This window comes from Perna viridis, chromosome 4 (genome assembly GCF_037379345.1).
Source record: "Perna viridis isolate PV_CMFRI_1.1 ecotype Kerala chromosome 4, ASM3737934v1, whole genome shotgun sequence".
NCBI classification, from domain to species: domain Eukaryota; kingdom Metazoa; phylum Mollusca; class Bivalvia; order Mytilida; family Mytilidae; genus Perna; species Perna viridis.
Window position 1 is genome coordinate 13,592,418 of NC_142448.1, and position 15,451 is coordinate 13,607,868.

At 31.2% G+C, this 15,451-nt stretch overlaps 2 protein-coding genes across 3 annotated transcripts; one reads left to right on the forward strand and one right to left on the reverse strand.

Annotated features, from left to right (window-relative positions):
- The first annotated feature begins 9 nt into the window (after positions 1-9).
- Positions 10-6,931, forward strand: LOC148618942 (cilia-and flagella-associated protein 96-like). Of its 2 annotated transcripts, none has more exons than XM_088578336.1 (7): positions 10-397; positions 794-1,016; positions 1,362-1,499; positions 1,842-1,917; positions 4,015-4,197; positions 4,831-5,006; positions 5,305-6,931. In XM_088578336.1, exons 1-7 carry the CDS (start codon positions 304-306, stop codon positions 5,348-5,350), a joined length of 936 nt encoding a protein of 311 aa, XP_088434462.1. In that variant the 5' UTR covers positions 10-303; the 3' UTR covers positions 5,351-6,931. The 2 variants fall into 2 exon arrangements, with proteins under 2 accessions (XP_088434462.1, XP_088434461.1); XM_088578335.1 differs by lacking the exon at positions 1,842-1,917 and adding an exon at positions 2,509-2,584 and having other exon boundaries at positions 11-397.
- A 3,699-nt stretch (positions 6,932-10,630) lies between these two features.
- LOC148618943 (uncharacterized) lies at positions 10,631-11,431 on the reverse strand. The gene has a single exon (XM_088578343.1). The coding sequence runs from the start codon at positions 11,404-11,406 to the stop codon at positions 10,645-10,647; it is 762 nt and encodes a 253-aa protein (XP_088434469.1). The 5' UTR covers positions 11,407-11,431; the 3' UTR covers positions 10,631-10,644.
- Positions 11,432-15,451: the final 4,020 nt, after the last annotated feature.

A 15,451-nucleotide genomic window follows, 5' to 3' on the forward strand; every position in this document is an offset into this window, starting at 1 on the left:
CGTTTAGTACCACCTGTCGGAAATCTCCATAGCAATTGTTCATACAATGGAAGATAAATCCTGCCCAGAAAGAAACTGACAGCGTGAGAAAAAGATAACTGCTGATGGCGTTGCACAGATTTAAATGAAGTTAATGTGAAGCGCCGCATAAAAATTGCAACAAACTGTTCGTTACAAATCTGTAGTCTGCACATTGTTTCAAGTCAGCTAACTTCAGCAAGCAGCTACTGAAGTTCAGAGCTCTATTTGTTTGTTGTCGTTCAATACATTTTATAGTAGTGTTAGAACATATCAAAAGTCAAAATGGGAGACAAAAAGAATGATATGGACAGGATTGGTTTGTTTCAGGAGATGGGTTATGTCACTATTGGAGATAAATACAAATCAGCTAATAAAAGTAAGAGATTATTGGAATATTGCATATAAAATTGGTTTAATAATAATATTAATTCTTCCCTTTTCCTATGTGGTTTACTATTAAGGTTTAGTTAAATTAGATTTCCCCTTTATTTAACCAAAGTTTGAACTTTTAAATATTGCGTATCCTTTCAATCAAAATTCTCAATGACTAGCCCAAATAATAGAGGACTTTATAGGATTCAGCTAGCCCGAAACAAGAAAAAAAATCATTTCACTAGCCTGAATCAATTTTTTACTGGCCCTGTCTTAAGGCTAGGGGCTAAAGTCAAGCACTGTAGTTTTATAGGGTAGCAATTGAACATTTTTGCAAAGCAAATGTTATTTGATTATATTTCATTTATATCTCATACATTGTATTTTTCTTTTCTTTCAGTGGCTTTTAATGATGCTTCTCAAAAAGGTAAACAGATGCTGCCTGGGGGAAGCAAAGAAAGATCAGCATTGCAGGCAGGATATTTCACAGATAAATTTGGTCGTGTATTTGAATCAGAGGCTTATTCAGACCCTATCAAACTTAGACGTCAACATAGACTTAGAGAAGCTCAGAAAAATATTGTAAAAACTGCCTTCTTACCAAGTAGTGGTGAAAAGAAAATGTAGGTTTTTTACTAGACTTATCAAATGAATTACACATCCGCTTTGGCATTGAAATCCCAAAATTGACCGAGTACTTATACATGTATCTTAATATAACAAAGTATTTGATGATATGGTTAGTTAGCTAGTTAGAGTACAAGAGAAAATCATAATCCATCACATGCTTTACCCTACCACTCTTAATTTGAAACGTGACCATTTACAGAATTATCTAAGAATCAAATGTATGAATATAATAAACAAATCTATATATCCAGTATCTCATTACAAAAAGTTATTTTTGATAATTTTATGTAAGCATATAATTTTTTTTTAGATTACTGATTTTTTTATAATGTTTTCAGGTCTGGTTTAGGAAATCATTATGGAACATTAGGTGGTCCTGTTAGTGCATTTAGTCCTCAGTCAAAACCTGGAAAGTCCGCTAAATCATCTGGTAAAAATTTTCTTACCAATCCTGGTAAAAAAGGAACTGGTTTTGGGTAAGTATGCACAAATCTCCCGTCTATAAATAATTCTAAATTTATATGATTTTTATCAGTCTCTTTCATTCCTGTTTAAAGACACTCTTGTTTTATAATTTGAGTAATTTTCTGAGACAACTCACCTAAAAACCTTTTTTTCTAACCAGATAGTTACAAATTTAAAGTACAGTTGTGATTATACCCTTTAAAAATCATGAATACATATTTTTATTCATAGATAAATCTATTCATGTGATGGTTAAAAATAATAATGGATTGGTAAAATGTTATCACTCAGTCAATTTTTTTTTTCTACAACTCTTGACAAGACTATCAGTACTCACATTGGTTAAATTTCAGATATCTTGGTGTAACATTAGGGCAATATCCTAAATATCAAACTGATCCTTATGAAGTTCATAAGGAAATATCAAAGGTTTGTTTCACAAAAATCTGTTGTCATTTTTAAATTGCTAACAGCATTTGTCTTTCTAACTAGTATGAGTACAATTCATTACTTATGCTGTGTGTATTGTAATTTGTGACTCAGTCTGTCAATAGACTTCAAAATATCATTTTATTTTATATTTTTGATATCAATACAGTACAATTATCAAAACTCTAAATTATTTTGTGTGAAAGAATTGACCTTGTTATTGGAGATCTTGTTGCATGTGGTTTTATCGATATGAAGTCTGTTGGAAGTATCACGAGTCATTATGTTCTCCAAATCTTGTGAGTGGCAAATTCTGTCTCACTTTTTTTTCACTACACGTTGACAATTACTTCACTGTATCTCAGAAAATACCATAATAAATTAATAATTCCATCTAGAAATTATTCATCATATCTGCTTTATCAAATTGTAATCAATTTCATAAACAAATCCTTCAAAATTTCCTGCTCAGTTAAAATACCTTTAAAATAAAATTTGTGAAGTTTCTGTCTGTCGTGTTTTGATTAACCCATGCAGTTTCTAATATTACATGCTTGTGCTTTTGCTATTGTCATTATGTGTGTTTTCTAGCTTTGTTGGTATAACACTCGGAGACTATCCTAAATACCAAGGTGATTCATATCATAGAGCAAGAGAGCTAGCAAAGGTAATACAGAATATTTACATCGTGCTAAAATGGTTTAAATATCTACTTCTAAAATGCATGAATTCTTATGATCATTTCGTTTTGTTGAACAGCTAGTGCTTCAATGTGTATACCTTTTTTTCATTTCCTTTTAATTTCCAGTCACTTTTAAAACATGGATATTTGATACTAAATAAAATCAGTTTTTGTTTTCAGTATACATGTACATATTAAGAATTTTCCACATTCTTTGATATTACATGTGTCAACTTAAGTTTTATTTAAGAATTGGCTATGATAAAAATTTTGTCTATTGAAAAATAACATAAATTTTCCATGTGCATATTTTGTTTATTGCACTTCATGCAATAAATAATATGCACATGGAAAATTTATGTTATTTTTCAATAGAAAATTTTTTTATCATAGCCAATTCTTATAAATTAATTTTAAAACATATTTTTATCTTTAAACGTGAAAAAAATAGCTTTGAATTTAACTGAATAAGGGCATGTCAATATTATTTTTTATCCATTGAGATATAACAAAATTATTTTAACCAATTAGAATACAGTATTTATCATAAATTAATTTATATTGTAATGACCTGGACCTCTTTAAATAAATTTGATATATCATTAATGTATTTATTTTTTATTTATTAATATAATATTAAAACCTTAAATATCATTGCTAAACAATAAATAAATGCTTTATCATAGATATTATTTTTACTGGAACAAATTTATTGCTGCTTTTTTTTTGTTTTTTGGTAATATTATTTTTATATATTATATTGTTATTTGATAATGTCCTGTAACTTAAATGCATGCAGTGACATGTGAAAGGTTAAAGTAGCAGTCTTTATTGATCTTACTTCCTTTTACTTAACTATGTAACTATATGTGTTTAATACTTAACCACTGAAAGTTAATGTATTAAATCACTTCATGTCTGTGTGTTTTCTTTTTTCAAATTCAACTTAATCTTATTAATTCTTTTCATATGAGTGACCTTTCAGTTGATTATGTACACTGATGATATGTCATAACTAATTAATTAATTTAAAATGTAAAGTAAGATATTTGGAGCAATCTTTACGGATTTCTGTACAGGAAATGTCTGTTTCAATACTGAAAGCCAAACTGTTTGTTTCCTCCTATCTACTGATTCAAAGATTGAATGACAGGAAAAATATTAATGTATGGCTTTTGAGTTTTACCTTTTAATCCCTTTCAACCTCTCTTTGTTACTGAACTTTTCCATTTGTTTTTGGAGTGCCTTATGATAATGCTTTAAACGTGATATTTTTATGTGTTTTTTATTTTTTTATTTTATTTCTGGTCAGTAAAGGGTGTTGAAGTCAGTCATAGCTACATAAATGAACAAAGTGAATAATTCAGGTATGGTGTAAATTACTTGAATTCAAACCAAATTTTTTTTTGTTACAGAAAGAACTTGCTGCTCACAAATCTGCTTTGAAAGGGGATTCATTTAAATTAAATATGCATCCTAAAGCATATTTTGATTCCAACCCTTATCATACAGATAAACCAATGAGTAGGAAAGGGTCTGGATCAATTACTAAGAAGTTGGATGGTCCTAAGTTCAAACCAAGCTCACCAGGAAAGAAAGTAAGTACATATACAATTTAAGAGGGATATTATGATGTATTGAAAATTAATGGATAGATTATGCTACATGGGGACCTCCATTTGATTTTGAGGAGGAGCTGTATTGTTTTTTTTTAATTAAATATCAAAAGAAAATTTGAATTCTCTGAAGAATAATTATTAAAAACATAACAAAATTATAATTATGATGTCTTTTTAACATTATTTCACCCTTGCTGGTGGGCTGCATGATTTTTAAATGGGCAGCTATTTGACTTTGAGGATAAATGCACCATGTAAACAATTTATATCCAATTTTTTTTATCACTTGATATTGAACTGTATAATGGAACATCTCCATTTTTTTCCTATATGATTTATCTAGAGACTGAATAAAGTTGGTCGTCAGTGTAGGACTTTCAGGAGGGTACTTAGGATCAGCTTTGGCATAAATAGCACTGGCCTTTTGCCAGTACTGAAATTTGGCTCTTAAAATAAATCTGGATTGATGGTAAGCAAGTAAATTAAGATGTCTCAATGCATTTATATTACAAATACCAGGGATGTATAAATTATCAACTTTCATGACAAAGTACTTTTAAAGACACCAAAGTTTTGTTCAATTAAAATCACTAAATAACTGACTGTTTATAGCCTGCTGGATGTAAAGCTGGAACATTTGATCCTTATCCTTCCCATTCTGCTGATCCATACAAGATGAAGATTCACCGACCAGTTAATGTTGTCAATAAGAGTGGCAAAATATTTACACCATCACAAGGCCCAAAATCAACACCTTCAGTATCAATTGTGGACAAGAATGTTATGAGGTATGGAAGTTTCTTGATTTCTTTTCTTTCACTTTAAATTTGAATAATAAAATTGGCTTTTATTTGGTATTTACAGCTGCTTTAAAATATTTTTGGTACCAGGATTTTAATGTGTAAAATTTACTCTGTTATATTAAGTGAAGTATAAAGTAACATTGAATTACTTTTGTTTTGTTAAAAATGTATTCCCAAAATTATATACAACTCTATAATATAGCTTTTGTTTTCCATATTCTAAAAGAAGCTCAAGATATATTTCATTGACTGAATTTTCACACACCTTCCTTTTTTTTTTCAGAACAATCAACATACAGAACTACAGATCAGTAACATCAATTATATGAATTTCTGTAGACCTCTAATATGTTTATAAATTTTATTTTCCATTTCCAAAAACAAAATGTATGCAATTTCTTATAATATTTCATTCCAGGAAAATTTGTTGACATAATTAAATGGTAACTGAAATTTTGAAAACTTTCAAAAGTTTTGAAATGTTTTTGCTATGAATTATATCATGTTAAAATGCACAAGTTGAATATTACATTTGTAGTGCAATTTTTCCTTTGCTTTATAAGAACATTTTTCTTGTTTACATAGTTATTTAAAAGTATTTTATTAAAAGTTTTACTTTTCACATGGAATGTGTTTTCGAATTGGTGAAAACACCAATTACTAATAAGCTGACAAATTACATAAAGCTGTGTCAAACAAACTTTGGGTACTTAGGTGTGTGAGTATCACTTAAGTCAGTGTGTATCAACCAAATGGCTTACCACATGTTATGATAATTAAACAAGTTCTTTACTATCTTTGCCGAAAACAGAATATGTTCATAATAACACTTGTATCATATTTCTTTGGTCCATATGAAACACAAAAAAGATTGTGTCCAGTGTTTGATCATTTAATGTATGGTAACTATTACAATTGTTCAAATGGTTGTAAAATGTTCTGTTACTGTTTTGTGAAGTGTATAAATCATATGAACACATGCCTGAAGGCTTGTACAGATTATGTTTGAAGATACAAATTACATACTAGAGTGCCATCATTTACTTCATAAGATTTCAAAATGCACAAGATTTGTAGAAGCTCTTACTCCTAATAACCATAACAAAATTATTGTATTGTTTAGGTAAGATTTGGTCAGAGGGGATACTTTCATCAGTTTAGCACATTTCTCCTATGATGTAATACATATATTTCACTTATTGATTTTCAAAAGGCTAAATGACTGTGATAGATTTGTACTTATTTGACTTTTTACCTCTTGATTTCTATTTTACATGTATGTATTTTATTGGAAAAATGAAGTTTTAGGAAATACTTTTATATTTATATAATTGTTGGTTGTTCTTGTTTCCATTATATATTAATGCATGATACCAAACCACTTACATTATAAATTAATGTATGATACCACACCATTTACTTTGAGGAGAAAACTTTAAAATGGTAGAGGTGCTATATGGTCAACACAACCATTTGATGAATAACTAACACATCTCATCAACACTGTTACTAAGTAGTATACAAGGAGAAAATGTTTAAGACTTATTTGAAATTTATCAAAAATTACTTATGTCTCGTCACAAGTTGATTTTCTAGATTAGTTCTCAATAATTGAGTGTGTTGTCCTGTTATTAGGATAAGCTGTGTTATAGCAAAGTCATGTATGAAATGCATGCTACCAGCATCTAAAAATGTAATAGAAAATGTAAATTTAGGGTGTACAGTAACATTTAATTCTTGTGTTTTTGTGTCTATGGCATAGATTAAGCATGTGTTAGTTATTTATATTTTGGTCACAGTGATACTGCTGAAGCACAAGGAAAATTTTATCAATTTATAGTGTCAACTTTAAATATATTATTTATATTGATTGAATTTTGAAAATACAGATCATAAATTGGTATTCAAGATTCTTTGAGTTTGATCAACATAGCCATAATAACTGCCAACTGCCAAAATGTTAAAACAGTTAAAAACAGGCATTAAACCCAAAGGGAAAGAGTTGCAAATGGTAAAGGAAGTCTTGACACAAAACTTGGCAGTATCTTCACCATGTTAGACACCATCAGACACACTTGATAAGTCAGTTACAGAGATCTAAGAAAAAATGAATGAACATTCTGCTGCCCAAATTACACAGAATGATTCTTGTTGGTATTTCAAGTGGAAAGGGTGGATTGATATTTTTATTATCAGTGACTCAATATTACAAATAATAAATGCATGTTGAATTTCACCAAACTAATTAGCACTTAAACAATACATTCTTGGATGGGCAGATTATCCAACACGAGTCCTGTTAGATAATAAGAGCAAGAGATTTCCATGCAGATGGAGTAAAAAATAAAATCAGGATTGTATAGAACTTTTTCATGTATGTCAAAATCTATGCCAAAATTACCTGTATTGCCAATTCTGAAGAGAAAAGAAATGCCGTTTTGTGAAATTAATAAAGCTAATCTATACATTAGCAACAACCATCCTCCATACATTCAATCCATCAAATGAAATGTTCTTTGACAATGGCCAATATAACCAGGGGCAGATTCAAGTGGGGACGTGACAGATGTGCACCCCCCTAACATTTGCAAAACATGGGTTATCAGGGGTAGATTTAATTTTAACCTATGCGCTCCCCCCCCCCCCCAATCTAAAATCCTGAATCTGCTCCTGTTACCAACCACAAGGGCATTCCTGCTATATTGTCAACGTTATAAAATATCTATGAATATTCTGAGGCCAATGCCAACCTTTAACTCAAAAAGAACAAAACATCTAATACTAGACAATCTAGGCTTGCTCCCACTATCAAATATGCAGCCCACTACAAAATACTTAGTTCAAAGTTATTTTTAATACAGCAAAGTTAAACCAAATGAGCCCAATCGGAGACCATATCTGTATATGTCCTTCACTTTCTATTGTACAAAGTTAAATTTAGAAAGGTAATTATAGACCCTTTTGTGGTAAGTTGGTGAGCATGCTCAATATACACTTCCGCGAGGTAGGGCTTGGGTAGAACAAAAGAATTTTCCTCACGAAAGTGTATATTGAGCATGCTCATCGACTATCCTACAGTTAGCACAAAAGAGTTTATTGAGTCATCACATAAACACATTATACCTTATTGGAACGGAAGAATGACTTGCGGAGTATAACACTGTAAAAAGGGCATAATCTCAAATCTGGTAAGTATTATACCAATATCTTTACACACTTATAAAGTTGATTTATGAAGAAAAAAATCTAATATTTGCAAATATACGTGTGCTAATAAGTCTTGTCATTTCCATGAATAATTACCGAACACATCCTTGACATTGACATTCCAAACATGAAAATCAAATGTTCATTTTGCAAATAAATAAAAGTACTAATACATTGTACATGTATATTATATTTATATTTCACCATACAGTCTGCATCTTTCCTAATTTTATTCATATGACTAAATAAAATTGCAAGTGAACCAAATAAAATTAGCAGAAATCAAAAGAATGCAATCCAGGGAAAAATATCAGACAGGGAGAACATACACAACAAAGAACATAAACAAACTAACTAAAGTAAAGGAGTAAATATATAAGTTACACAATGAATGTGTGTGCATGTACTACCCAATATCAATCATTTTTAAATCACACATTAACTAAAGTTCTGTTTGAAAAATTCATGATATTGCTAAATTGAGGAGTAAAGTAGTTACTCCAGTAGTGTGAGTAGGTCTCAGTATCATATTAATATTCCCATAGACTTCTATTGTTTGTATCTTTTGACAAAACATTAGTGTGTAGAGAGGCAAAAAGAAAATGCACTATATTTTCATAGCATCCATGTTTTGATGTACACCTGCTCAGGGATATGCAATGAGATACTGGTACTAGCAGGAAAACATGATAGTGTTACCTCTCTTTACATACTACATTGTACCTGGTCATTTAAATAGACACTTTCATTTAAGCAGCTAAACAACTGAAAGTAGATTTTTTTTCTACAAAATAGGAGATTTTTACCAACAGGAAAAAATACTTCGTAGTTGTCAACTTAAAAGGAAAACGCTTGATATTGTCATAGTTTTGAGATGAAAGTGGAATAACATTGACTTAATGGTGAATGATTTTTGTACATTTTTTTATTACTTGTGGACAAGTTCATATTGTTCATACTAAAACTATGCAAATACTTTGAGTAACTCCTTATCAAGTTAACTAAAAATATTGTACAATGACAAAATACAAAAAGGGATTTGGAAATGTGCATTAGCTATTAATGTGGGAAAAAAAACATTTGCATTTCTTTTATTAGGCCAAGGAAACTTAAATTATGATAGATTATCATTCAACCTTCACAAAAAAATATGGGGCGGGAGAGAGGTTTTTTTTTTTTAATCTTCCCAGTTCCCAGATATTTGCTAGTCTAATTTCTGCTATTTGAAGTATGGATGTGTTCTATATCCAGTGATCCAGAGCCACATCAGTTCCAGAGAAGAAACATCATTTTAGTCACCTAGAAATGAAAGATTTGGGTGTTATATATGTACCTCAATCCTAATTTAGAAATTCACACCCCATTTTTTTTTTTTTTTTAATTTTGAGGGCAGGGAGATGATGAAAATCTACTAATTACTTTTATTTCGCCTTAAATAAAAATAAAAATGGATGGTCACATAATCCTGAGTGTGCCATGATTTATTTTGCCCTGAAAAAAATATTACGTAACATAAACTTTCAGAGAACTACATGTATAACAAAAGGGAAGACAGATTATTGTTGTATTGTTATTTGATCACTGGTTCCACCAGAAGAGGAGTTCTTTTTTATTCTACCACACACCATTGGTCATTTACTAAAAATCTTCACAGGTATTTTTTCCATGTAAAGGAAAAATCTCATACAGTAGTTTAATTGCATTAGTGAAGGTGTCTATCAATCTAATTAAAATTAGACCTGTCAATTGTTCCTACATGTAGGATCTTACAACACTCCATTCTACTGTTTTGGTGACCTTCCTGATCAGCCAATCAGATTTTATCTCTCATGATTTTGAAAGCATTATTCAAAGGGAAAAACCTGAAGATTCTGAAAAGTCATCTGAATAGAAAGTAGAATGGAATTTTGACAGGTCTTAATTTTAATTAGATTGGTTGTCTATCTAAATGAGCATATAGTTTAAGCTCCATTATAACTAATTCAATTGATGAATTCATATAGCAAAAATGGTATTTACCTTGGGCTATTCAATTTAAGTAAGGTCGTGGGTCACAGTCAACTCACTGTATAAATATTGATTTAACAAGCTTTGACTTTTGGGGGGTATTTTTCACTGTCATTGACTCTACGCCCTTTCAAAATACTATCTACAGGTAAAAAATATCTTGCTATTAATATTTGACATAAGAAACAGTAAATTTGCCTCACCAGACTGACTGCATGAAATATACCATATTTTCATTGAAAACTCAGGCCAAAGCCTAACTAAATTTATCACATGAGCTTTTTTCCTTCCAAGGTGGTTTAATTTCCTCACCTAAATAATATTACACTTAAGAAATAAAATATAACTACTTTGAAAAGTCTGTAATTTTGAAAAATAATGATAATAAAGAGGAATATGTTAAAAAAATTTATTCATCATTTTTTTGCTTGAATTTAATTAATCCAACTTCTGCAGTTTTGAAAAAATTCAATTTTTTAATATTCCAGTCACTTTCGAAGTCTTTTGAAAGTTCCTTTGAAAACAGTCCATTCACTACTAAACCCTTTTCCATAATTGACATTGCTGACTTAAAAATATCCATTGGTGGTTTTGAACCCCATGTTTCAATAGACCCCTTTGCATCTATTGGAGAAGTAAACAAAACAACTACAACATTTAACATGTAAGCTCCATCACTCCTGCCTTTTATATCTATACTGTGTATAAATGCTTGAAAGATATTTTCCTCCTTTATCAGTAAATCCCGTTGTTGCTGTTCATTCATCATATGACAGTTATACTTTATTTCATCTACTGCTTCTTCATCCATATATTCAGACAACTGATCAAAGTGTCCAGCAGAAATTATTTCAGAGACTTGAGTAATAACATGAATAGCACCATCAATAAAACCATCCCTGGTAAATGTTTCGTCAAACTTGCCTTTAACAAAATATTCTAACCAAGTGTTCTTCATTCTAGTAAACAAACCTGGATGAGCATATTTAGGAAAGTTCATTAATTTCAACGGTCGATCATTCTGCATTTTTGCAGTGCTACAAGAAAACGACCGTTTGTTTACAAATGGGGTTGCTTGCGGAAACGGTCTGAATAATCTGACCGGTGATACAAAAGTTCCTAGTACTCTTTTCCCAAATGTTAATGTTTGAACTTGACAAACTTTGTTCATCTTTCGTCGGGGATCAGTAGGGAAATTGGAGTGCAACGTGAAAATTTGCATAATATGAAAGTCGAGTCGGTCTCTTTCACATTCGTCCCATATGATGCGCACTACTGCAATAACTAAAGGTCAAGTCACAGTTAGTGCTAGATATACGCAGAAATGCGGCCCAGTCATATTGATACTGTTTAGAGGAGTAATCAAGGGAACCAAGATCCTAGCGGAAATCAAAGGAATGTAACCCAGGGACGATCAGACATGGACAACAGACAAACACAACAAAGAACATAAATAAAAATAATGCATATAAAGTAACAAAAGTAAGTGAGCAACTCGGACTCCACTTAAAATTGGGAGCATGGACCAGATGCACCGATAGGGTAAGCGTTCTCTCCTTTACAAGAAACACCAGCCAAATCGCTCATAAAAAGTCTATGTTAAGCCAAAGTGGACAAAAATGCCTATTTATTGATATTTATAATAACTACATGTATATCTATTTATAATTCATTCATAGATATTTATAAATCATTTCATAATATATATATAATTCAATCATAAGTATCGATAATTCATTTATCAATATTTATAAATACATGTATGGAAATTATAAATATTAGTAAATCAATTATTAATGTTTGTATAATTCAAACCAAAGTGGACAAAATGCTTATTCATAAATATTTTTAATAATTATAAATATTTAATTATAAATATACATAAATAATTATAAATATAAATATTTAAATTTATAATCATTTATGAATATGTATAAATAGGCATTTTTGTCCACTTTGGCTTGCCATGAAAGTCAAGTCCGAGGTAAGAAAAACTGTGACTCGTTGAACAAATCAGTTTTCATGGTGCATATGGATACATTGTAACGATCCACGAGTTCATGATGACGACCGTAAAATTATTAATTTTAATTAGTTACGTAGGAGTTGTGATATGAAAACTCCATATACGCAGGTGTTGTAGGGATGTTGCCACCGATAAAGGGAAAGTTGACAATACGGAATGAAAAGTCATCGTATTTGTCGTATAGTTTGGCCAATAGTTTTCCTTTACCATCGAGCTCTACGTGCAGGTCAAGATATGAGGCTGACTTCACGGAGTCTGTAGTATCGTTTAGGCTAAAAACCACTAATTCCACTTTCCATAGGCTTCTATGCTAATTTCACAATATTCAATGGCTTCTCTGGACTTTACCTTGACTTTAACCTGCAGAGGACTATATATCAGCATGATTCTACATATGTCAGCTCACAATCCTCAGAATGGCATGTGGGGTTAGCAGACTTGCAGTGCAGTACTGGTCACCGGAAGTGAAGGGTCTATAAATAGCATGGGAAATCCCAGTGTTTTCACAAGATAGGGGTATATTTAAAAATCATTATGGGGATTAGGCTTCACATCAAAAGAAGCAAAATGCACCTATAAAATGTACAGAAATGTTTTTTCTTTCAGAAACTGTTTAAATTTTTTAAATAAGATGAGAACTTTTTTCACAGCACTATGAGGAACAGGGGTAATTTCTGCGTAGGACTATTTTTTGCGTACGTTCCAAATGCTCATTGGTTGAATTGGTGGTCTGTAACCTTTATCTCAAGGGTAGATGCGATGTATCAAATCCCCGAAACTAGGATTATATAACGATAATTACGTCAGCTATATAACGGAAACTGAGATTAAAGGATCTATCTAAACAATGTAGAAATTAGGAATCTGATGACATGGTTTTATTCAATGATTGAAAAAGTCACCTGAAATAAATATTAAAACAGTAATTTTATATTTACATGTAAAATCGTAACAAGTCGTTCTTTTTTTAAGTTCATTCTTCTTTCATATGGCAAGATGGCTAATCCTAGTTTACTTGTTATTTCAACAATTACTACACATCCAAGTTCATGATACGAGAATAATAAAAGGAGGAAGTCACCTCGGGAACTGTATAATACTGATAGTAATGTAAATTCCCTGGTCACATATACCACTACCCAGATATCATCATGGCCATAACAAATATAAATATACATGCAGAGATCACAATAAATACCTTATGACTACATCTCACAAAAAAAAATATATGTGATACAGTCATAAATATATATTGTTTAAGTTTGATATGTTTCTGTGTCTATTTCTTCCCTAACATATATTGTGACTTTTTCCAATGACTGTTTTCTTGTGACACTTTTTCCATGTAACTATTGTGACTTTTTGTACAGTACTTTATTAAACAGTTGTCTCTGTATACATACTGAACCATATATTTTAAAAGACGTGCTAGGACAATCTCGGTATTCGACCCCACACGGAGTTTCGCCGACTCGTGATAATAGGATGAAAATAACCTTTATACCCCCCCCCAAAAAAAAAAAAAAAAAAAAAATCATTAAACAATATTTCAAGCCAAACCGTAGGATTCGGGTAATAATTCCTAATCTTCGAGGTCAACATCGACTTTTGAAATTGAGACTTTTGTTGGCTGACCGAGCAATGAAGGTTACCCAATTTTCTTATAACTCGATCCCAGTCTGACCGTTGTACAATTTGGTATATATACTTTAACTGGAGTTATATACCTCAAAATCCTTCTGTGGTTTGGTCCTCGTTGTAAAATTAACGAAATTAATAAAATTTATTGTCGCCAACTCCGTATATTTATGCGGAAAACCACGTCCGAAGGATGAAAATGTCCGTTGTACCACAAAACTAATCAATAATATATAAGCCAGACCACCGAAGGTTTGGTTAACAATTCATAGCCATCGATCGACATGAACTTTGAATGAGGCTCCCTGGAGCCTACAACGCTCACCTGGAAACCAACATTCTTAGTTTTTTTGTTTGTTTGGCTGGCTGATAGAACATTGAAATAATCGACTCCAGTCTTTGTGTTACATTGTGGAACATTAACATAAGGTCTTATAGGAATTTGATGAAATGCTCGTTTTTGGCCCTTAATTCAAAATGGTTGAGGCCATAACCGCAAAAACCAATACCAACTTTTCTATTATGGTTAAGAGCATTGTTCTAATTTTATAAAGATCAACCAACGAATATTCAAGTTATGGTACAAAAACCACACACACACACACACACACACACACACACACACACACACACACACACACACACACACACACACACACACACACACATGACAGGAATATGTTTACATATTCAGAGAAGACTTTTAAAAACAAGTCCAACATTGGATCAGCATATTTTTATGTAAATATCTCCACGGTAAGATTACATCATGCTGAAAACTTTTATCCTAAACAAAATTCGTCCACACCTAGCAGTTATGGAGACATTTTAAAAAAATGCTATGACGTAGTGTACGATGTTGGTGTCATTTTTGGTAACGTCGAAAGCGACAAAATTTTACGTCTTTTTTTTGTATTGCGACGTACATCGTTCTATAATTGTTACATGTGATAAGAAGTGTGCTTATTTAATTTTGTACATAAAATAACAAACTCGACATGTTTTATTATTTAATTTTCCGATTCGATATTGATTTTTCGTACGTTTTGGTCAATTGAAATGATCAGATTACATCCTGATATGGTAAATAGTTTGGCATCAACCGTTTAAAAAATGATTTGAAGGAAATTTGATCCCATTAGAAAAAAAATGTTAGGAATTGTGAAAACAAATTTCGTGTTGCGCAAAAAAAAGTAAAATACCCTCACTAAAACAGAAAGCTAACAAACCTACAAGCAAAAAGGTCAGTAGCACCCCCCCTGGAAATCATATTGTGAAAGCGTATAAAGTGAATCCTTCCTATTTGGTTTTATATCTCTAATGTAGATGTATGTTGATATTTCCGAATACATGTACTCGTTTCGTAATTATATAAGGTCTGTTGCTAAACATTTCGAGAAAACAAAAACCTTGACAAATCTCCCTCTTTGAGAAAAACTTGCGGTCGTATAATGTTATGGCGCAGTCGTCGTCCGCGTCGTCGTTGTGGTTGACGAATTGTTCTGAAATGCTGATATGATCTTACTAACAACTAAGAAGATTCCTGTTTAAT

Coding starts and splice junctions, on each gene's coding strand:
- LOC148618943 (XM_088578343.1), bottom strand. CDS start 11,406: ATGAACAAAGTTTGTCAAGTTCAAACATTAACATTTGGGAAAAGAGTA.
- LOC148618942 (XM_088578336.1), top strand. CDS start 304: ATGGGAGACAAAAAGAATGATATGGACAGGATTGGTTTGTTTCAGGAG. Junction 1,017..1,361: donor AGTAGTGGTGAAAAGAAAAT/GTAGGTTTTTTA, acceptor TAATGTTTTCAG/GTCTGGTTTAGGAAATCATT. Junction 4,198..4,830: donor CAAGCTCACCAGGAAAGAAA/GTAAGTACATAT, acceptor GACTGTTTATAG/CCTGCTGGATGTAAAGCTGG.